This window comes from Meleagris gallopavo, chromosome 1 (genome assembly GCF_905368555.1).
Source record: "Meleagris gallopavo chromosome 1, MGAL_WU_HG_1.1, whole genome shotgun sequence".
NCBI classification, from domain to species: Eukaryota; Metazoa; Chordata; class Aves; order Galliformes; family Phasianidae; genus Meleagris; species Meleagris gallopavo.
Genome location: NC_139404.1, coordinates 70,666,225 through 70,688,938, shown reverse-complemented (window position 1 = coordinate 70,688,938; position 22,714 = coordinate 70,666,225). Strand labels below are relative to the sequence as shown.

Sequence of the window (22,714 nt, the reverse complement as noted above, 5' to 3'; positions counted from 1 at the left end):
TGAAATGGTATATTTTATGTAGAGAAAATGTATGTCCTTTGTGCTCCAAGATTCTGTCCTAGAGAACTTTGCTAGACAAATACAACAGGAGCATTACTTTGTACACTGCTACAAGTAGAGAAAGGATGTACATCTTTACAAATATGGCATACTTGTATAATCAGGAACAAGGGACGAGTCCTTGTCAGTTCTAGCGTGCAGATCATGCAGTTATCAACCCAACTTGATGTGGGAGTTTTCTCCCTGGGCTTGTTGAGCCGCTAAACTTTCTAGCTTGTGCATTACCTTTGCAGTGCTCTTTTTTGCTGACACAGAGCTTTTACTGCCAAAAAAAGTCACTGAACCAAAAGTGCCATAAAGAGTGCAAACGTTGTGATGGTTGGGGATTTTTTTTTTTTTTTTTTTTAATTTATATGACTTATTTTCCCTTTAGGCCAGAATATAGAGAAAGGGGGCCACTGAATGTTCTGTAGTGTTCCTATTCTCTGCCAGCTGAAGAGAACCCCTTTTACCTGCTCCTTCTGCTTTTTCCTTTTACTGACCAGCTAACACATGAGCCACGCTGTCTCCAAAAAGTCTCTAACTACATACCATAATAATTTTGCACTAAGCCCTCTTCCCCCACCTGCTCACTGTCAGAATTTTCTTACCACTACTTAAATTTCTTATTAGAATCATAGAATCACAAAGTTGGAAAAGAGCTATAAGATCATATAGTCCAACCATCTTCTCATTGCCACTGCTACCACAAGCTACTAAACCATATCTCGCAGCTCCTCGTCCAGACGCCTCTTGAACACATCCAGGGACGGTGACTCCACGACCTCTCTGGGCAGGCCATTCCAGTGCCTGACTACTCTCTCTCGGAGAAAATGTTTTTCCTCGTGTCTAAACCACGCTTATACGTATGTATCTGTCTTAAATGATGTGTGTCTAAATCTGTAACATAAACGTCACAGCATGTTGAAGTGCCATCTGTAGCTATATCCAGTACTTTTACACACTCTCACAACACAAACAAAGGGCATATAGAATTTGTAAGCATACGCCATCAGCATCAACCCCCAACATCACTTGGGTGCCACTAAACAAAAAACAGCAAAACATTGTTCCAGCTTCTTACAACCTGGAAAAAGATTCTGAAGGCAGACAGATCTGTAATGCCAGGGTAAATCAAGTCTTAATGGACTGGGAGCTTGACACTCCAGTGGCTCTTGCCCCATACTTTCCTATTCTTATGCTGAGAAGCTCCATTTGAATTGTCTGGAAAGTTTACTAATTATTTAACATATTAATGTAGTAACAAACTGGGCCAATGAATGACTGAAAACCTGGCACTGCTACTGTACTGAATATTAGCATGCTCAGGGGGAACTTCAAAGAAACTACACTAGAAAAGCAGTGTCCCAGGAAGATTCAGATAGCTGTGATCACAAGCAGGTAATCTTCTCATTTCCTTGTGGAATCATCCAAGATTTAAAGCTGTTGCATTTCAGGCTGTATCTTCCAAGTAAGCTGTCATCAGATCTCTCGCTCCTAGCGATTCTTCAGCATGGTTTACAGCACAGCATCCCTCCACCCAAAGCGCCCAGACTTCGACTGATAAGCTTATTGCTAGCAGTGAGGACAGATTTATGCCACCGAATGAACAGCTGCTGCCCTCCTTATAAGTCGTTCCGTCATTGGTGAATTTGGTCTCATCACATCACGTTCTCTCAAGAGGCACCTGAAAAAGGAGAATAAGCAGCAGGAAAACAGGAAGAAAGTCACTGAGTACGTCATTTTTCCCATAAGACTGTCAGCAATAGCCCTACAAGAGCAGGAAAACAACACCTAAAGACCTGCTCTTGATTTCCTTTACTGAAAACATTTGGCCTTGGCAGCGAGATAAGGCAGAAGAGTGTTCTTTCTAACACTGACAGAGACTGAAAATGAGCACTCAGAGGGCACAAAACAGTCATTCTGATATTTTATCTGCTATTCGTGATTCAAAAAGTCTTCAAGAGGCAAACAGGCAAGGCTTCACGTTGTCCTGAGGAGACAGGCGTTCCTTTGAGCGCACAGCAGGCTCAGCTAATAAATTTAAATAGAACTCTCAGCAGGACAATGAGGAACATCTATGATTTCTACTAAACAAAACTCTTGTGACTTGTACTAAAGCAAGCACGCATATCAGAATCTATTCATCCTATTTCTCAGTAAAAAGCTGTTAGGATTACCCTGATTTCCAGCAAGTCACCAAAATTTAGGAGTCCATTAAGTACACAACCAGCTGGCAAGATGCCACAGTTTAAGATGGAACATCTGAAAATCAACAGCCCTTCAACAAATACAAACGAATCATCCATACTGTAAGCCTGCGCTTCTGGAACAGACAGCTATTGTACTTTTCATCTTAGTTAAGTGTTACTACCTTTAACGTGAACGCTTGCGTGTAATTTCAGCACGGACGTAGTTGCTTGGAGCTACTCTGCTACATCCTGATTTTAAAACAGTACTATCACCACAGAAAAAAAAAATTACCAGGAAAAATACTCACTTAGCGAGGTTTTGTTTGGCCTGGGATTTACAATTTAAAGCAGCATGAATCAATAGCTGGCTGAAAATGTCTCTCTGAAAAAAGAAGTTAGTAAAGACAGAAGTTAGTAAGTAACTTAGAAAGTACTGCTGGTTACAACGTCTCCTTTGCCAACAGCCCCCAAGTGAAGTGTTCCTGTGGAGATGTTGAATAGCTAACACTGCTGGGAAGTGTTGGCAAACAGGATTCAGTCACGAGCACAGTTTGGTTGTTCCCTTCTCTAGGAATCAAGGGCTCTTAATAATGAGAGCACCTAAGGAAGGCTACTGAAAGTGGACCGAGTCACATCGTGAGTCACATCTTCTATCGATGTCCTTTACCTGAGCATTACTGCCTCCTAGTTGGATTAGTTGGTAACGGATCGGGTACAGCAGATCTACAGCGTTGTCACAGTTTCCATTTTCAAACTCCACCAAAGCCTGCAATAATGGCAACCCCACACTAGGAGCCAGAGAAAGCTCATGGTCTTTGCCGGGTTCTCTGTAGAATGAGAAAGTGATTAACACTCACAAATCAAATCAGAAATATGCATATTTAATGCCAGCCTGGCACTGCCTGCAGACAGAATTATTTTTTGACTCAACCAAGCCTGATATTTCAGGTACCGTACTTTACATGGTTACTTTCACCTTTTTATTACTCATCAGACAATCAGATTTCATTCTTCTCACACATTCGCACACGTCTCAAGCCCAAGCCTTTGCAACACATCATCTTGGCTGGGAAAAAAGCCAGAGAACTCTGCACTAATTTTAATTCTGACCAAGGTGAGAGTAGAGGGAGAGGAATCTAAGTCTGAGCGAAGCTTTTAACCAGCAATCTGCAAAGCAATACCACCAATTATGGGCTTGAAAGCGGGATGAAATGGAATTCCTAAGATGCTACAGCGAGAAAGCATAGGAGGAAAGGTGGTAGCGTAACTCCAGGCAGAGAAGCTGGGCAAATAGGGATATCATTTGACTCTAAGTTGTAAGTTTACTATCCTAAAAAACCCACGCGTCAGCTTTGTGTTTCCTAATGCATTCTCTCTAGATTTCAGCAGCCTTTTATTCACTTACAGCTGGAGTTGTTCAGCGTTTAAATATTCACATCTGTCAATCACGCTTAAGGGAGAGATTCAATTTAGAGTATTTATATCTCAATATTTATTAAGTATTCTCTTTTTTTTCCCTCCCCTCTGTTTACTGCAGAATCTGGTCAGGTGTTCTGTTGGTTACAACTTCCAATCCAATAACTTTTGTGCGTAAAACTGTACCACTCAAACCATTAGCTTGCTTTTAGGATCTACCAGCTACATTTACATCATAGATAGATGAACCCTCTCAAGAAAAATGAAAAAAAATCATGGTCATTTACAGTTAGACATTGCAAAGAATATGAAAAACACAACATTGTTAAGGTCAAAAACTTCAATGCACAATTTATGCAAATAAGTGAACTCGAAAGCAAAATTCTCAAGAACTATTTCAGCACTGCTTAGAAATCAATTTCCCACAGAGGGACTATGACAGTCTCACTACCAGCTAATGGCTAGTTCCTTTTAAAACAGAGCAGAAAGAACCAACACAGACAGCTGACACACTGCACAATGTCCGTATTGTTATACAGGTGAAATCCTTTATCCGCTGCACATAACGTAACTTAGTGTGAACCCACAGCAAGAAAATCCCGAGCAAACGTTCCGTTAGTGTCTGGGACAAACACTAGAGATTCTTGCTGAACACCAACAGAAGCCTCTCTGGACAGTAACTCATACAAATCATTATAGAGATGACCTAAATGGACACTGGTCTATTTAAACCAGGCCTGACCCAGTGACACAGTAAAGCAGAGAGAAGCGGGTGGGAACACTTCTGCAAGCCAGAGAAATCATCACTCAGATGCTCAGAGGCCAAAATATTTATTCAATCCAGTACTTTAAATCACGTAACCTACTTGGCAAGTTCTTCAAGAGTTGTTAAAAGCTCATTAGTAGTTTTGTGGTCTTTGGCTCCAAGTGAGGACATCAACATGTGTGCATCATTGAAAAGAAGAACGTGATCTTTGGTGTGCTTCTTTGCACGCTTGTGGACATTGTCCCACCTGTCTCCAAGCTTCACACCTTTGAGTAGAAGATATTTTTTTAATCAAAATACCAAGGGCAAAAACATCGCTTAGTAGTATGGATCAGCATCACGTGCCATGGATAGCACTGCTACTGAACTCAAAAAGACAGTCTCTGATGTGGCAAAATTACATTATAACGTTTAGTTACAGCCTGCCTTATCCGGGCAAAGGTTTCATTGAGTGTCAGTAATTTATCACCAATATTTCAGATTGCATTCTGTGAGGATCTCCCCACATTTGCAACGGGGAGAAGAATCAGAAGGGCAGAAGTGAGAAAACTTGTGGAATCACATAAAGACAGATAAGTAGGTAAAACAAAAGCAGTGCATGTGAGCCAAGCCAAATAAGAAATTCATTCGCTACTCTGCATTGGTGGGTAGATAGGAAGTTCAGCCACTCCCAGAGGGAAGCAGGGTTTAATGATGTGTAACAGTTTCATGGGAAGACAAAATTTAACTCTGAAAATATCCCCCCTTCCTCACCCTTTCCCCAACATTTATTGCTAAGCAACATCTCAGGGTCAGCTGTATTCTGGCTGTGTCCTCTCCCAAATTCTTGCATGCACCCCAAGCCATTTGCTGGCAGAGCAACATGAGAAACAGAGAAGGCCTTCACACCACCACAAGCACTGTTCTACAATGGCTGAAATATCTGCGATATCAACACTTGCTCTGCTCACGGATTCACAATGCAGCACACTGCAAGAGTTACTATGAAGAAAACTAACTCTACCCCACCCAAACCAATTCACCTTACTATTATAATCTTCACACTGGGACTTTTCTCAAGAGCAGAATGGCAGGATTTCTTTCGTAACACTGACCAAGCCTGCTCTCTCAGTGTCTTTCTGACACACCAGGGCATGTGTTGGAGGGGGAAGCAAAAAGAAAACTGTTCCCCTTACTGTTTAAGAAGAATTACAGTTGGATATCCTACCTTCCAGATGAAGCCTGTACAGCATCGAAGAGCTATCTACTAAATCCAGCATGCTTCCACTTGACAGGAACCGGGGAGCTATCTGTAATCACAAATGCTCATAAGCTGTGCTACCAGGAACTTACTCAGATAATCAAACTTATGTGCACTGTACAAAAGTAACTTTATGTTTTCATTCAACCCAAAATACCTGTCTCAAAATTGCACTGCTAACTGCATCGTTCCTGAATACAGCAATTTGTAATGAAAAACGCTTCCACGTTGCTTCACTTGTCTTGTTTTATCTGTTATCAAGTTCAACTCTGTAAGCAATTGGGTCACCAATTTTATTTTATTTTTTTCCCCTCTAATCTTGTGCCATAAATATTACCTCAATATGCCAGAGTTAGTAGAAAGAGTCTGCACAACAACTTCCTTAACGACAACATTGCTTTTACAATCCTTACAAATATATGTTATCCTACCAAATTTGATTTTAGTTACTAAGATTGTGTTGAAATCTACACAGTACAGAACCAGAGCATATTAACTAGAAATGCAAAGACCTGCTTCTGTTAATATCAGCAGTGCAAAATCAATTATTCGTATGAGTAACTTGACTTTATAGGACAAACACTTTACATCCTTTTAAAAAGCTTTTTCTTCTTTCCCTCCAAAAAAAAAAAAAAACAAAAGCAAAAAAAACCCTGAGACCTAAAGATCACGAAGAAGACAGACACAGGTTTTTGGGCATTTCACATGGTGAGAAATCACTTTCTTAACAACAGATGTAAGTATTACATAAGCACTGCACACTGTGGTAGGTTTCAAGTTCTTGCAGAAGGATGAAAACACATATCAAAATCTGAAGCATGGCCTTCAATAAATATAAAAGACCCCTACTCACATGGTTGTCATAAATTGTCAAAGCAGCCTCATATTCCCCCTGAAAAGGCAAACAAGGACCGTGTGATTAATATTCTGGTAGACTAAGCAAGAGTGATGGGTAGCAACCAAAGACATAAATACAATTAAGAGATGCCATAACATTACTTCACTGTCTCATGACTTCAGAAAAAAGAAAGAGAGAAAAGTCCAAGACAAAGCAGGATTTACTAGCTAAAATAACCAGTATATTCAGTTTTCATTTAATAATGAGAACAAATACTGGTGTGTGTTACATACGAGGGAGAAAGAAGAGCTTTCATCTCTTTCTCATCTTCCTTTCAGAATTCTCAACTACTGTTGAGAGCTATGCTTTCTATCTCAGTAGTACCAAACATGAGCAACTGACGCTGTGTTCTGACCAAAGGATGGCACCTCTTCAGTGAAATTGGGCTCAATTCATTAAGGAGACAAACGTGACGAGTGCTAAGCATTATGAAATCCAAGGAAATTCTGTATTGCAACCTGATATGCTGTGCAAGTTGCGATCCTTACAAAAGAGTTTCACTAAATTCTAAATCACTTCAATAACAGAGATTAGTGTCTTGTTATAATGAAAAAGTTAGTGAATTCAAAGGGAATTTTCTCTATTTTTTTTTCCCAAAAATTGGAGATCCAAGTTCATATTTCCATCAAATAATTGTGCCAATGTAATCAGTGAGATTATTTCATCTTCAAAGATGGCAAAGTCTCACAGCAATCCTTCAACATTCTAGCAAAGATAATGGATCTTTGTTCAGTGTAATGAAAAATTGTCAAAGTAATGGGACTACAGGACTATCTTGTAAAAACGTCACTGTGCTATTTTATAACAGCATTCCTTGAAATAACCCATAAACCCCTATGAGTGCTAGGATTGCCTTTTAACTAGCATTGGATGAATTATCTGTCTGGACCATAAATCATCAATACGAAAACATCTCATACCTTTTCAACAAAGTATAAAGCCCAGTGCCAGTAATTATGGCAAGCAAGCATATCACTGCCCTGCAAAAAAAGTAAAAGGAGAGAAATATTACAATTTACATAATAACTTTTCATTTCAACATCTCTAGGCAGATTTCTGTTTTCCTCTTCAACAGGCGAGTGCTTCAAAGGACAGGACAGACAAGAACTTCACATCAGCTGGCCTACATAAAATCTCTCATTGTTAAACTCACTACAAAAATCAAAGTTTCCCCCAAGTCTTTTTCCAGAGAAGAACTGCACTGGGATGCTTCAAGAGAATTAACTCTTTTGCAGCTCTCCTTAAGGAAAAAAATCCAAAAGCTATCTATCACAAGAGTAAGATTTACCTCTTCTAAAACGTAAGGGTCTTGACTGAAGCAGTGTGGCTAGACAGTGCGGAGGAAAGGCCCACCTTATGAGGGCCATTCATCACACTCACCTTGATCTCCATCTCAGACTGAGTAATCACTTAAACTTACATCTTACTATGACTACAAAACAGATCCCAAATACATGGGCAGTTCCTCAGATGAGATGAATATTCCCTGAACGGTACCAACCTTGCACCATACTTCCCAGCTGACACCAGGAGTTCAAATGCTCTTCCCTATCCTGTACTTCATATGAATAAGAATATAAGATTACCTCACTGAATAAAACAAAACCCCTCTTCTGTTTCTGACTTGTAGTTCTGAATGAGATGAAATTGCTAAGCAAGTACTGGGCTTCCAGGGTGCTCAAATCACTAAACAGAAACAGGCTATGAGAACTCACTGCACCAGTTCTGGAGAAAAAACATTCCCACTTGAGACTAAGCCATGCTAGCATGGGGATCCCTCTGCTGAACTGATTTAACCCTTCTGATTTTGTGCTCAAATACATATAAAATGATAGGCAACTGTGCTTCTGTGAGAGGAACAATAAAAACTATCATGTAAAGAAAACCTGTACAAAATCTTCTGTGTAATTTGGCATCCGAGTAATCTGACTAACGATGGCTTGAAGTCGTCCAGAGTACGGGCCTTTCATAATTGACATTTTTTTGCTTCTTGCTTCAAAACTGACATGGATAACAGCACCTCAAGTGAAGTTTTCTACTCATTTCTGAAACTTGCATTGCTTGTAACACATACACAGACAAAGGAATTAGATGAAGAACAATTGCAGGACTCGGCTGGAGCAGGCAAAGACGACCTAAAAAGATATTTTTCAGAGATGCTGTGACAAAGCTTACCTTCCAGTTGTCTTCTGTTTCCTTCATGAACGCCAACCCTTTCTCCACCTCTGCTTTCATTTCATTTACGTGAGCTACAGTATGAACAGACCATGCATCTGTCCGATCTATATCCAAAGCCTATGAATGAAAAAAGGAAAATGTGATGAATCTCTCAAACTGGCAAATAACCAGTTATTACTGGTGACAGGGAAACAAGAGACTAATTTTGTGTGCTGCATGTTAGGTACAACCCTGTACTGCTCCAACCAGCTACACCTGGAAGACTGATATGGACAGAAAGGAAGAAAAAGTTTTCTGGATGACGTCCTGAAGTCGACTGCACAGAGGTGAACATGTGCAAAACAGCTTCAGAATGCAGGATTCAATGAAGCTTATCCAACAACATTTCATTCCACAGACATACATCAGAACCAGCCATGAAAGAGTTGCGTGCACAGGCATGATGCACTCTACAACAACTCCTTACAAGCAATTGCTTTTTAATTCGAGACCACAGCCAGACCTGAATACTGAGCAAATAACTCCTTCTTGCTCCAATCTCTATTATATCTTAGCCATTTTGTAAGGTTAGTCAGTAGCAGTTTCGTCTTTGTTGCCACTTTCAGCAACCTAATGCAACAGAACCTTGTCAAGACAACCATTAGAGATTAACTCCATCCAAGACCACAAGGTAACAGGAATAATCCTGAAGACTGCAGAAGATCAAATACAACTACTATCTTTATAAAAAGGGTATATGCAGACTAACTTTCATCCCCAGGAACACTGTACACTCAACTGCTCACTAATCCATGAGTATGTGTCTGGAAAAAAAAAAAGAAACAGAGAGGGAACCCAGACAGAATGAACTCTCAAGAGCAGATTACAATAAACAAATAGAGGGAACCCAGACAGAATGAACTCTCAAGAGCAGATTACAATAAACCAATTTAACATTCTTTACTAGAAATTAACAGCCAGTTACACTTAGGGGGATGCAGCAAAAGGCATAGAGAAAGGAATCCTACTAAGGGATAGTTATTAACAGTTCCCTATGAAACTGAGCATTTCCATGTTAAGCCTTTCCTACTTCTACTAAAAACTGCAATAATGAAGAGTCAGTTTACAGCATTTGTGCAAAACATCACTCAGAGATAGGGAGCACATGACTAACAATTCTAAACACATTTTACCATCAAGAACGGGCAGCTTACCTCACGGGCAAGCTTCTCTGCACGATCAAAAAAGTTTGTTTCTATGAGTCCAAAAGAGTAGTAGCCCTTCACGTAGCTGAGCAAAATGGAAAAGAACAATTTTACTCATTCAGAACTAGATTTAAGCAAGGATTGAAAAACATACTAGAAACAGCATTTAACTCAAAACGGTCCTCGCAAAGTACTTCACAACACTGAGCAACAGGAAGAACTCACGGCTTACCTATTATAAATGTGTCTCAACCACTGTCATGCCGTTTTTCAAATTCAACGTGTTTTGTAACAAATGGAATTTTACCAACGAGGGAAACAGAAAGCACCCACCAGTGACTTCAGATCTACATTTCGAATGTGGTGAGTGGGAGAAACTCAAAGGCAACACATACAACTGCAGCCATCTGCACTTTCTTCACACTTTCTTCACTGCCCACCATACACAGGCACCCTCATGCAATGTGGCTTTTTCAAATCAGTTGAAGATAATGTAAAAGCAAAAGGTACCATCATTAAGTAATAAAGGCCCAATGTACAGGGAAGCTTAGCTGTTCTATGCTCCGATGAACGTACCCAATGCAGTCATTTTAAGAAATATTTAACTGATACTGTATTTGCATAATCATAGAGGGCAAAACACCACCACAGGACATTTTTCTTTTTCTGAAAATACCTGCTTAGCTATTGGTTTCAAACTCAGAAGGCAAGAACGGTACTAAAATATGTGGAGTATATTGCACCTGAGGAATAAAGATTTGTGGGTGTGTTGTTTGGTTTTGTTGGTTGTTTTTTTTTTTTTTTTAAATATATACTTATTTTTTGCCAAAGTATAAATTCATATGCAACCCCACATGCCTATCAGTTTGAGGACACATAATAGTTGCCAGATTTTTAGATAACAAGGAAAGTTTGGTAAATGGGTATTGCCCACTGCTTCACAACTAATTAGACAACAGTCTGTAGCACACACCTTCTTGTGCCAAAGAAATTTACAAAAACCCAGTCCAAACTGCTAAGTCCAACTTCCTCAATGACATAAGCATACATAAGAAGAACAAAGGATTTCACATTTTCCTGAGTTGAGATAACACTGATGGAAAAATGACACTGCCTTCTGAGCCGTGAGACTGCACGATGCCATAGTTTCATTACTAGATTAATATTCAGTCTACACTGTGGGAGAGAAAACATTCTGTCCTGGATGTTGAGGTACAGTGCGTTTGTCCACAGGAAAAAAAAAAAAAGGAAATGGGCACACAAGAGCCTGAAGGCATTTTGCCCCTGCCTGAGATGAGTACACAACTCTACCTTAGGCGATACGTGACATGTGCCTTATTTGACAGCAAAAATCACAAAGTGAGCCACTGCTCATTTCTGAAAACTAAACTAAACAACCTCACTAACAGTGCCAGCAAGGATACAGGGGAGAGGTTCGAGCTGGCGTCACCTATAATTCACTCGACTTCATTTATAAGCTGTTAATCTTGTCTACGCTTCTGCTTCTAACAAATCCTATTATTTAGATGTGTTGAACCTAAAACCTATGAGTATGCATACATCAGATACGGAGCCATTTTGAAAATGAAGCATGACCTACCTGCTCAGAGGAACGTCAGGTGTCCAGAAAGGAAAAACCCGAGCAACAGAATCTCGCATTTCTATTTGGTATCCTAAGTAGAAATAAGTGTCATGGGAAAATTTGAGGGCTAGCAAGTCAGTCGGATGGTTCTGTAGAATCTGTTCCCATACATCACAAGCTTTTGGAAGCCGTCTATAAACAAAAATTTTGATAGTTGAAAGAAGACATGCTTACCTGCCCTTGCTATCAGTTCTAAACTCCTCCTATTCTGAAAAAGAGAAGATTCAACAACAAATGCCTTTTTCTTCTTGAACAAATTTTAGTGAAGTTTGTTTATTTCTTTAAGCAACAATGACACTGTTTAAACAGGGCACTTTCTGGGAAATCACATGAAAAAGTATTCTTACAAAAGCTGTCAAAGCCAAGGAAAAAGAAACAAGCTTGAACCATAAAGATTTTCCCGAGATTGAACGTGAATCTGCTGCTATCTGCTTGGGAGCTGGAAGGCTTTGCAGATGGATTTGGAAAGGCTGGCTCAAAGGGCTAAGTCCAACTGCATGACATTCAACAAGGCTAAGCCCCTGGTCCTACACTGGAGTCACAACAACCTCATACAGGGGTACAGACTTGTGCATGAATGGCTGGAAAGTTGCTCAGCAGAAAAAGAGCTGGGGGTGCTGGCTGACAACCAGCTGAACGTGAGCTAGCAGTGTGCCAAGGTAGCCAGCAAGGCCAATGGCATCCAGGCTTGCATCAGAAATAGTGTGGTCAGCGGGATGAGGAAAAGGATTGGGCCCATACTCAGCAATAGTGAGGCTGCACCTTAACTACTCTGTTCACTTTTGGGCCTCTCACTACAAAAATGATATTGAGTTGCTGGAACTCGGTCACAGAAGAGCAACAAAGTCAGAGGGACTGTAAAACAAGACATTTCAGGAGCAACAGAGCCAACAGGCTGTTCTGCTTGGAAGAGGCTAAGGGGTCTACCTGAAAGGAGGTAGCAGTTAGGGGGCTACCAGTGGAACAGCTTGCCTAGGGAAGTGGTGCAGTCCCAACCCCTCCATTCCCAGAAGTATTTAAGCAATGTGTAAACCTGACACTACAGAACCTGGTATAATGACGGAACTTGGTAGTTTGGCCTTAAAGACGTTTTACATGCTAAGCAATTCTATAATTCGATAATTAAACTAGAGTCAGAGGCACACAGACACCTTTGTTCCAATGGGACCTGAACCCATACTAGCATTGCTTCGGTAGCTTCCTCTTTACCTTTGCTATGAATTATGTGAGGTAAAGCCATGTTCACTTGTTTGATGAATAATAAAAGTGAATGATTACTTCTCTAGAGTGCACAGAAATTCATCGTACTGAAGGGAATAATAATGCTGTACAGAACTGCTGATACTAGCATCTCCCACTCAACTTTCTTTCTGACACTAGGAGCACTGGAACAGGTTGCCCAGAAAGGCTGGGGAGCCTCCTTTCATGGAGGTGTTCAAGACTCATTTGGATGCCTACCTGTGCAACATGTTGTAGGGAACCCACCTTAGCAGGGGGTTTCACTCAACAGTCTTTTGTGGTCCTTTCCAATCCTTACAATTCTGTGAAAATACTTTTGAAGAATTGCTAGTCTGGGTTGAGGACTGCATTATTTTACACCAGATCTTAGAAGAGTTAGACATAAAAGTATCCCATTTCTGCCTAAGGCAGCAGTACACAACAACAGCAAGAAGGCCTTGAATGACAAAACCAGCCACTGTCCCCTTCCCCACAGGGCCAGCCACTTACCCACTGGCAAACATGTCCAAGGCCAATACGTGAAGCTTTTCCCGCTCAGTCAGAGGCTGAGATCTTGACAGCATCATCATTGTTTGCAGCGCACTGCCCAGATCTTTGTTGAGCCGCACTGAGCTTCCAGTGCCAATAAGCTCCAATCCATTAGCAATGACATGTCCCATTACTATGGAAATCAACAAGTTATATCATGAGCAGTACAGAAATGCACATAATTCATCTCAATATGAGCATGAGGTCTGGGTTGGTTTGGTTGAAAATGGGTCTTGTTTGTAGCCAAAGACTCATAAGCTTCAAGTTTTCATTGCCCTTCATGACAGGCATTACAAAAAACTTGAGTGAAAAACACAGAAACATCACCACAGCCTGCTCTCCCCTCTAAAGACAAATTGCAGAATTCTACAGAAAGGCTGCTCCAAAAGTAATACCTCCCATTTTATTACACTGATCCACAATGTCAGAGGCGAATGTTGGTATAGCAGTAGAACTTTCCAGCCAATATTCTGTAACATATTGTTGCTGTGTGACAGATGGCAGCAGAGGGGCAGTCTGATAAAGTGGTGACTGACATGGAGGGGTGTCTCAAGCAAAGCTGCATCCCTGAATTCCTCCACGTGGAAGCAATGGCAACTATTGTCATTATTGACATTTGCTGAACACTTATGGAGACCAAACAGTGGGTGTCAACACAGCAAGGTGGCAGGTGATACATTTCAGCAGAGACAACAACGGGCCACCTCTGCTAATGCAGATTCTTATGAGTGTGGCACGCACGCTGCTGGTCATCTCTGGAGAAAATCCATAGCTAACAGTGTTGACTAGAGAAGCCGAGAAAACCAACAAATTAACATGATACGCCATTTAATCACAGAATCACAAGATTGGAAAGAACCTACAAGGTCATCTAGTCCAACCGTCCTCCTATCATCATTACTACCACAGCTATTAAACTTATCACTTGTAGCACTTCATCCAGACACCTCTTGAGCACCACCAGTTACAGTGACTCCACCACCTCCCTGGGCAGGCCATTCCAGTACCTGACCACCCTCTGAGAGAAAAAGTTTTTCCTTACATCTAATCTAAATCTCCCTTGGTGCAACCTGTGGCCATTTCCTTGGGTCCTATTTGTTTCCTTGGAGAAGAGGAAGACCCCACTCCTCATCACAACCTCTCTTCAAGTTGTAAAGTGCAAATTAGTTACATCAAGCAGGTATTCTCTTTATTATTGCACTGAGTGCATGGGGGATCACTCCACCAACACACACACTGAGAGAAGCAGCGACGACATATTTAAAGGTATAGTGTATAAATACACCTTCACTATATTCCAAGGACAGGGGCAGAAATTCCAAGAAATAATTAACAACTCATCCAGGGATGAAGGCTAATAGTCATTCGCACTGTAAATTTCCAACATATGAAAGGGGATAGACCAAACCAGTTCCCACTGGTGTAGCGTTGGTGCATCTGGTTACACTTACCAAAATTTGGATCTGCAGCCTTTAACTTGGAAAGACACCCTTCAATACCTCCTAGATTCTCATCGTTGCGCCACGTCGCATACTGCAAAAGAGACAGACAGTGCCAACGACACTGGGCATCTTCTCATTCTCACACAGAATGACAGAATGGCTTGGGCTACAAGGGACCTCCAAGTTCATCGAGTTCCACTGGCAGGGTTGCCAATAAGTCAAACAGACACTAGATCAGGTAGCCCAGGATCCCAGGCAGGATAAAGTTAAAGGAAGCAAGACAAACAGAATCTTTACACTTAGTACACTGAGTTTACTTAGGAAGAAAACAGAGAAAATGTTTTCTTTAAGGTACTCCGGCCACCAGCAGAACTAACAATCTTCATTTTCTAAGCAGCATATGTCTCTTCCATGATTCTCCAGTGTTAAGTGTCATAAGCGTATCAGATGAAGCTTTTCCCACAGCTGCAACACTCAGCAGAGCTCTCTGCTAACTAGGTTAATTAGGTTTTCTGCTGACAGCTAGTGGCTGAACTCAGCCTGATTCTCAGGCTCTGTTCCTCAGCCTATTCCCAGAAAATACATGAGAGCGTAACACCTCTGAGACCACAACTTACCTGTTAGATTTGACTCTGCTGTGGGAAAGAATCATGGGCGTACATCTAAGTACACAATAGCACAGTGACTGCTTAAGTGTTCTTTCCTCAATCGATAAAACTAAATACATCTTCTTCTCATCTTCCAGACGGTCACAAATGCAAAAATTAGCTACAGCAAAGACTACTTGGTGCACAAGACCCTCCAAAACACATTCTCTTATTTTTGCTTTATGTCATACCTGGCTTAGCGCAGCATCAAACAGTTTACAGGCTTCGTTGCTAGTGGTGGACAGCCCAAGTCCAGCATCCTGCCAGGCCTGCACAGTAAACAAAAAAGGAACTGCTTATTCCATGCACTGCTTGTCCAAACGCAGCCAACAAACTTCAAAAGCAATCATTTGCTGACGCTTCTCAACTACGTTTTCTTGTTGTGTTCTTGTGCTGTACAGACAACTCGAGCAGCCACAGAAACATTCTCTGCAGCCGTAATTACATACGACATTACATTATGACAATCAACTCCATTAGTTGTGGTTAGCAGAGGGGAGGAAGAACCAACACATCCTAAACGGTAAAACTTAACAGGCTACAGACCTCAAAATGCAAGAACGATTCTCAACTCATCATGGTTCCCTTTTGACAAGTTCCTCTGCTGCAGGCCCACCTCACGTGGAACTGTCACATGCTGAATTAAGGCCCTGCTTTTCTACACGTGACAGCAGCGCAGTGTTTTCCCACACAGAATAGCAACACAACCACAAGTTTGTCACCTCACAATCTCAGGTGCTTCCCTTCCCAACTTAATCACACAGCGAGTGCCATCCTTGTCAAAGCTTTTAGGTAGGCTGGAAGACATTTTTTACACAATATTCTAAAGCTTTCACACTGAGATTTGATTAAAGGCTCACATACCAACCATTCAAGTACTGGACAGTTCACATTACACGCCTGCAAGTACTCGACAATATAACGTCACAAACTTGTTTTTCTTTTTTTTACAACTCGCAAGGTTGAGTTCAGAAAGAAGCGAGCAGAAAATCGCCGAGAGAGCAGCCAAGCCAGGGCTGCAACTCACAGGTTACCTGGCTTCCCCCAGAGGGAAGAGGGCAGCACTCAGCCCGCTGTCCGAGCCCCAGGGCGAGCGAAGCTCCCCAAACAGCGCCTCTCGGGACGACCCCGGACGAGGCCGCACGAAAGCAGGGCCGGCACCCCACGCCCCTCCCAGCCGCAGCCGCCGCAGCTCCCAGCCGCGGGCTCCTTCCCCGGCCCCACGTCCCGGCGGTGGCCGAAGCAGAGGCCTGCTCGCCCTCGCCGCCCACTCTCCCGGCAGCTGCGGGACCCGCGGGCACAGCTGGCACACCGGGCACAGCGAGCACAGCCGCCCGGCAGCCTGCGGCCGCGGAACGAACCCTCGGCTCGGCTCCGCCGTTGCGCCGCTCCTTTCCGGCCCACCCGTACCTTGCAGTCCCTCAGCGGTGCCATGGCCGTCCCACAACCCCTTCTCAGCCTTCGCCCGAGCGACTCCGCACTTCCCAGAGCACGCAGGGGCCGGGCCGGGCCGTGGGGCGGGGCGGGGCCGTTCCTCGTCTCGACGCGGCGGCCCCGCCGATCCACCCGTCGCGCTGAGGGCAACGCGGTGCTGCCGCCTGCCGCGCTTCGAGCGGTCCGTGGCCCCTTTTGGCAGCCCGTCCAGGGGCCGTTTCGAAGCCGACATCGTTTTTCTGCAAGCCGCGCCATGGAGGAGGGCGGCAGGTACCGCTCTGCACGCAGAACGTTCTGGCTTCCAAAGTCGTTCGCTGACAATTGGCGCTACGCAACCGGCAGCCGCCGGCTGGTCACGCCGCAGGACGAGCGCTTTCCGTCGCCCGTCGTCCTGCCATGGCCACGCTCGTTTTTCTACTCCAGCTGCTCACCTTTTCCCTGCTAGCCCTGCGAGCCTCCTCTCCGCGCATGCAGGCGCCGCCCCTGGCGGTCACCTGCCTCGGAGCTCACGGACGCGGCTCCGAAGGGCGCATCGGCGAGGGCTGGCTCTCCTGCCTGGGGAATGGCACCTCAACAGGTAGGTCTGGTGCTTACCTTTCTATACATGCTCTGACTTTTACCAGTACTGCAGATCAGTCATACATACTGCTACTAAAAGTGACGACGTGGGGCGGTAGGTCATAGCTCTACAGATACGCATTTAAAGTGAATTCTCCACCCAGGGCTGGCAAGTGTAGCATCAGCCCTCACCGCGGAACGGCTTTCCTGACAAAATTTGTTGTCCAGTGCAGTGGATTTTCTGACAGCAACTTACCACTGACATACAAAGTCATAGTAGCTTCCGACGTATCCAAAACTGCCAAAATTAACTCGGTGAAGGACAACACATTTGGCACAATTCTGTACTTTGGCTATCAGCCTAGAATGCCTCCATCTCTCCTCCCAGTTGGTGAACCCTCTCGGAGGTATGCTCTGACACTGTACGTTCAAGTGTGTGATTCTCTGGGGGCGTTTACCCAACTGAGTCTGCATGTCAGAGCACAGAACCCATTGAGAAGTCGACCGCTAGCTGTTGTGTTTCATGAACTGCTTGCCTCAGTGAGTGGTTTAAGTGCGCCCATGACAGCTTATCTCCAGACCGGAGACTATTTTAATGCGGGTTATTTGGCTTATCTTGCAGCCTCTGTCCTAAACTACATCGAAGCTGCACCAACGCTCCCGATGCCCAAGGCTCAGTTGAGGGAAAGCTTGATTAAGGCAGCCCTGAATATTTCGGTTGAGAGCACGACAGAAATTAACCAAGTGGTAGCCTCTCTTTTTCAAGTCACAGAGAAACTTAAGGAAGTGAATGCTCAATTGCAAGAGATTGCCAAAGCAATTAAAATTATTGGCAAAGTCCCTGGGGAGGAAGACACTGTCATGGAAACCAGCAACTGGAAAATCACTTTGATGAAGGACGAAAACTGGGATGTTGCAAATGCTTTCTCTACCACAGAAGCCTGCAGGAATTGTTTCTATCCAACACTAAAAACTGGAAACTCTTCAAGATTGTCTTACGATGCAGTCATTTCCACTGCCCTGTTTGAGTTTGATGAAAACCCTTTCCCTTGGTTGAATTATACTTCAGAAATTGCAACAGCCATCTTGGGCTTCAAAATGGCAGAGACCAAGGCTAATGGGGATCTGCAAGGGATCCTGCCTGAAGAAGCAAACGTCCTTATCGCTAGGAAAGACACCGAGTCGTCAACATTTCAGTTAGCAATGGGACCTGATAAAACACAAACCTACACAACCGGAGGATTTAGTCTTGAAGTGAACAGAGATACCAAAATCATATACATCCAGATCCTGACCAAATTACAAGTGGCTTTCCAGGTGCTAGTGTTCACAGGCACTAATGTCACTCAGAATTTTCCCATAGCCTCTTTTGATGCTTTTCACAACATGACAACGGTGGCAAGCAAAACCAAGGCAGTTGATGAAGAGTGTAACATCAAGGCTCCTTACATCATCTGCCTCCCAGAGTCAGTGCTGAAAGTTGCAGCTCAAGGAAGCAGTGCCCAGAGTCGGAACATTTCCATCATCTTGCTGACCCCCTACATCACAAGGTATCCAAACATGAGGCTGGTGAGCATACACACTTTTAGCGATCACTGCTTGTTTCTGGGGGGAGTTCAAAATCAGTGGAGGGAAGACATGTGCAGACTTGGTTCCCTGACCAACTGGCAACGGGTACACTGTGTCTGCAGCATGAAGCGGAGTCACAGGAGTCGGTCAGTCCTCACTGCGTCAAATACATCCACATTTGACATCAAGTTCCTGGCAGCCAAAGTCATCGTTACTCCCAACACAGTAGATCTGAAAAGAAACCTAATAGCAGACATCCCTAAGAACCCCGTGACTCTTCTAACAGTGCTCTTCATTTTTTCAGCCTACTTTCTTTTGTCTCTCTGGGCCGTGCGAAAAGACAGGGCTGAGATGGTCAGCAAAGACAAAATTATCGTTCTGCCCGACAACGACCCCTTTGATAAAGTCAGCTTTTTGGTCACTTTGTACACTGGCAGTCGCTGGGGAGCTGGGACCAACGCAGACGTTTTTCTTCAGCTCATCGGCCAGAACGGCACAAGTGATATCCACTGCTTACGGCACCCACAGTTCCCTGCTTTCCGTCAAGGAAGCACTGACTGTTTTCTCTTGACTACAAAGGAAGACCTGGGAGACATCCTCGCCTTCAGGGTCTGGCACAATAACAGAGGCCCATCGCCAGGCTGGTTCTTAAGCAGAGCCAAAGTTGAACACGTGTCTGCTCAGAAGACCTGGTTCTTTATGTGCAGGAAATGGCTTGCCCTTGACAAGGGAGATGGCTTACTAGAAAGGACATTTTCCGTCACCAACCCAAAAGCACCTCTATCCAGAAAGGACTATTTTTTGATTGATCTGGCCAGTGGTCTGAAAGAGGGCCATCTATGGCTCTCCGTTTTTGCTCAGGTTCTGCCTGGCACTTATAGCAGGCTCCAAAGGTTATCTTCCTGTCTAACAATATTATTATTAAACCTGTTTGTTAACATTATGTTCTTTAATGCTAACAAGAATGAAGAATCTCCAAGACACTTGAGGTACTTGAGATCAATTGCCATAGGCATTGAATGTGCTTTGACTAGAATACCCGTGGAAATGATTATAAAGGCCTTATTTAAGTATTCCCAGAAGAACCCACAGAGAAATCTACCCCTCCTTCCTGGAAATCTTAAAACCTGGAGAGAACGTTTGCAAAAATGGAAACTTTCAGAAAGGTCCTCACAGTCTGGTAGCATTAGTTCCCCGGAGAACGTTCCTGCTCACAGCAATTCTCAGAGCCCGACACATCACAGAAAGATGAGAAGCCTGGGAGCTCCCCAGAACAGCAGGAAGTTCCCAATTTCAGAAGGAGGTGCAAGTACCACCAGAGACAAGGAGCAAACAGAAAAGAATTCCCCTCCAAAGGTTAAAGCCTGGCAGAGAAGACTACCGTCAAAAGTTTTTTGTTGGTGGTGTGTCTATCTCTCGTGGGTGTTAGTGATAATTGTAAGTGGGGTATCATCATTTTTCATTGTACTGTATGGTTTGTCTTACGGCTACCAGACTTCGCTGGAGTGGCTTTTAGCATCGGCAATCTCCTTTATTCGAAATGTATTCTTTGTTTCAATCATAAAGATCAGTTGTTTCTCAGCTTTGAACACCGTTCGTCCAAAATACTGTGAAAACGTTCCATGGTTTACCCAGGATCTCTCTTCTGAGATTAAAACAGATAAGGAAGCACTGAATGAAGAAGAGATGCAAGAGAAGCACTTTAAACTTGCCCAGATCAGAGACACCGAGCAGTATAAGCCTTTAGAAGATGGGAAAATTGCAAAGATGCTGGAAGCGGCAAAAATGAAAGTCAAGACATTCAGTTTCATAAAAGATGTGATCGGTCACCTTGTTGTTTTAGCAGTTGTCTTACATTTTGCTTATTCTACTGAGAACACTAACTGTTTCCACTACAACCAGTTTATTCGGAACCAGTTCTCTCCCAGACTCCCTGCTGTGGTTAAGCTAGCAGATATTTACATGTGGGTGAACAACACCTTCTTGCCTTTGATCCACAACGACGTTCAGCCAACTTTTCTTACCGACAGCTCATCCAAAATCATCGGTTTGCCTCGGATGAGGCAAGTGCGGGGTAAAGGTACTGAGAAAACATGCTTCCACCCTCACAGCTTTGTAAATAAATTTGTGATCAGTAGAAGCCACTGCCTTCACAAATACGGCAGGGACATGGAAGAGAAAGGTGACTATGCTGGCACATGGACCAAAGTCGCCAACCGTTCTTTTTCTGAGGATACCAGCAGTTACCATGGGTTCACTTACCAACCAAACAGGACTCCCTGGACTTACGTCTCATACGGAGATTTGCACACATACGGACCAGGAGGATACACGTTTTACTTCTTCCCTGAAGAAGGAAAACATAATTCCACAACGAGGCTGGATTTGCTGCAAGAGAGCAACTGGCTTGATGAAAAGACCTGGGCTGTGATCATCGAACTGACCACGTTCAACTCTGATGGAAATCTCTTTTGCAGTATCTCAGTCATATTTGAACTGTCTTATTTGGGGATCATAAAACCGACTTTGTCAGTACACTCTTTTGCTGTCCCCATTTTCCATCAGCAAACAAAAGGTCAACAATTGTTTTTCCTAACCGCTGTTGCCTTTCTGCTCGTGTACATTGCAGACGGCCTCTACAGCATGGTCCAAGGAAAGGAAGATACTAAAAATATTTCTGGGACAATCAGCTTCATCTTAAAATCGGCATTCTTCCTGCTTGTTCCTTTCCAGGTTTTAAAGTTCAAGATGGGAGCGGATATCGTTCATTTTTTCTTACTTTATCCAAACGATTTCATTCCTTTCCATGCAGTTTCTCATCTAGATCAGAATCTAAGGAATACTTTGGGCTTTTTGGCCTTTCTTGCAGTTTTGAAGACACTAAAGTATTCTCGATTATTTTACGAGGTGCGTCTGGCTCAAAGATCAATCTTGGCAGCCCTTCCAGGGATCTCCTCTATGGCCTTTGTGGTGGTGGTGTACTTCTTTATCTTTATGGCTTTTGGCTACCTTGTGTTTGGCCAGCATGAATGGAATTACAGTAATATGATTCGCTCCGCTCAGACCGTATTCTCTTACTGCGTCTCTGCCTTCAGAGACACTGCATTTTCGTCCAGCAGGCTGCTGGGTGGTTTTTTCCTCACCTCCTTCCTGTTGGTGATGACCTGTGTTTTGATCAACCTCTTCCAAGCTGTTATTATGTCTGCCTATGGAGATAGGAAACAACTTGTCTGTGAAGAGCCACCTGATGAAGCAAGAGCGGTTGCTTTTCTACTGCAAAGGATGAAACAGATGCTGTGTTTTCTGATCTGTAGTACAGCCAAAAGAAGTGGCCCCAATCTTTGCCACGGTGTGCCCAACGGGCAAGCTGAGAGGAAAGTTCGGTGACATTCGGGCCTCAAGAAAAGAAAAGGAAACGGGGAACAAATGGTTTATCTTGTAATAACAGCAAAGCAAGATTTTATATTCCAGACCACCTCTACTCTGTAACACTTATGTTTCAAATAAATGTTTGTAAATTATTTTTTATTTGTTTTTTTTTTTTTTTCATGGATTTGGTAAGATTTTAACTTTTGTTACTGATTGTACTGAGATTTTCTCAGCTGACACAAATTGTGCTGAGCATATTTTGCACCCATTTCAGCGGTACATGTTGCCGAGGTGCAGTCTGCTGACCCAGCTGGGAAGGTAAGCCCCCAGCCAGCTGGTTGCTCACTGCCTATACAGCAGGATGGGCAGGGAA

The 22,714-nt window shown here is 43.3% G+C and overlaps 2 protein-coding genes across 4 annotated transcripts; one reads left to right on the top strand and one right to left on the bottom strand.

Annotated features, from left to right (window-relative positions):
- Positions 1-963: 963 nt before the first annotated feature.
- Positions 964-17,352, bottom strand: TTC38 (tetratricopeptide repeat domain 38). 3 transcript variants are annotated; one of them, XM_085233347.1, is made up of 14 exons: positions 17,277-17,352; positions 15,603-15,680; positions 14,774-14,855; positions 13,284-13,455; positions 11,514-11,687; positions 9,923-9,998; positions 8,727-8,846; positions 7,472-7,531; positions 6,507-6,545; positions 5,621-5,702; positions 4,514-4,679; positions 2,899-3,058; positions 2,540-2,613; positions 964-1,726 (listed from the first exon to the last, which is right to left on the bottom strand). In XM_085233347.1, exons 1-14 carry the CDS (start codon positions 17,313-17,315, stop codon positions 1,633-1,635), a joined length of 1,416 nt encoding a protein of 471 aa, XP_085089473.1. In that variant the 5' UTR covers positions 17,316-17,352; the 3' UTR covers positions 964-1,632. The 3 variants fall into 3 exon arrangements, with proteins under 3 accessions (XP_085089473.1, XP_085089470.1, XP_085089482.1); XM_085233344.1 differs by lacking the exon at positions 17,277-17,352 and adding an exon at positions 16,822-16,952; XM_085233356.1 differs by lacking the exons at positions 13,284-13,455; positions 17,277-17,352 and adding an exon at positions 16,822-16,952 and having other exon boundaries at positions 11,514-11,586.
- PKDREJ (polycystin family receptor for egg jelly) lies at positions 16,893-22,500 on the top strand. Its single transcript, XM_085233335.1, is given in 2 exon segments — positions 16,893-17,422; positions 18,026-22,500. Coding segments are annotated over 2 exon segments (4,617 nt in total). The 5' UTR covers positions 16,893-17,241; the 3' UTR covers positions 22,462-22,500.
- The last annotated feature ends 214 nt before the right edge of the window (positions 22,501-22,714 follow it).

What these genes read in the sequence shown, in the direction of transcription:
- TTC38 (XM_085233347.1), bottom strand. Translation starts at nt 17,315, where the DNA reads ATGCGCGGAGAGGAGGCTCGCAGGGCTAGCAGGGAAAAG. An exon ending in CAGAGAAGCTTGCCCGTGAG is followed by an intron (nt 8,847 to 9,922) that starts GTAAGCTGCCCG and finishes TTTCATTCATAG; the next exon opens with GCTTTGGATATAGATCGGAC. An exon ending in TGACAATTTATGACAACCAT is followed by an intron (nt 5,703 to 6,506) that starts GTGAGTAGGGGT and finishes TTGTGATTACAG; the next exon opens with ATAGCTCCCCGGTTCCTGTC.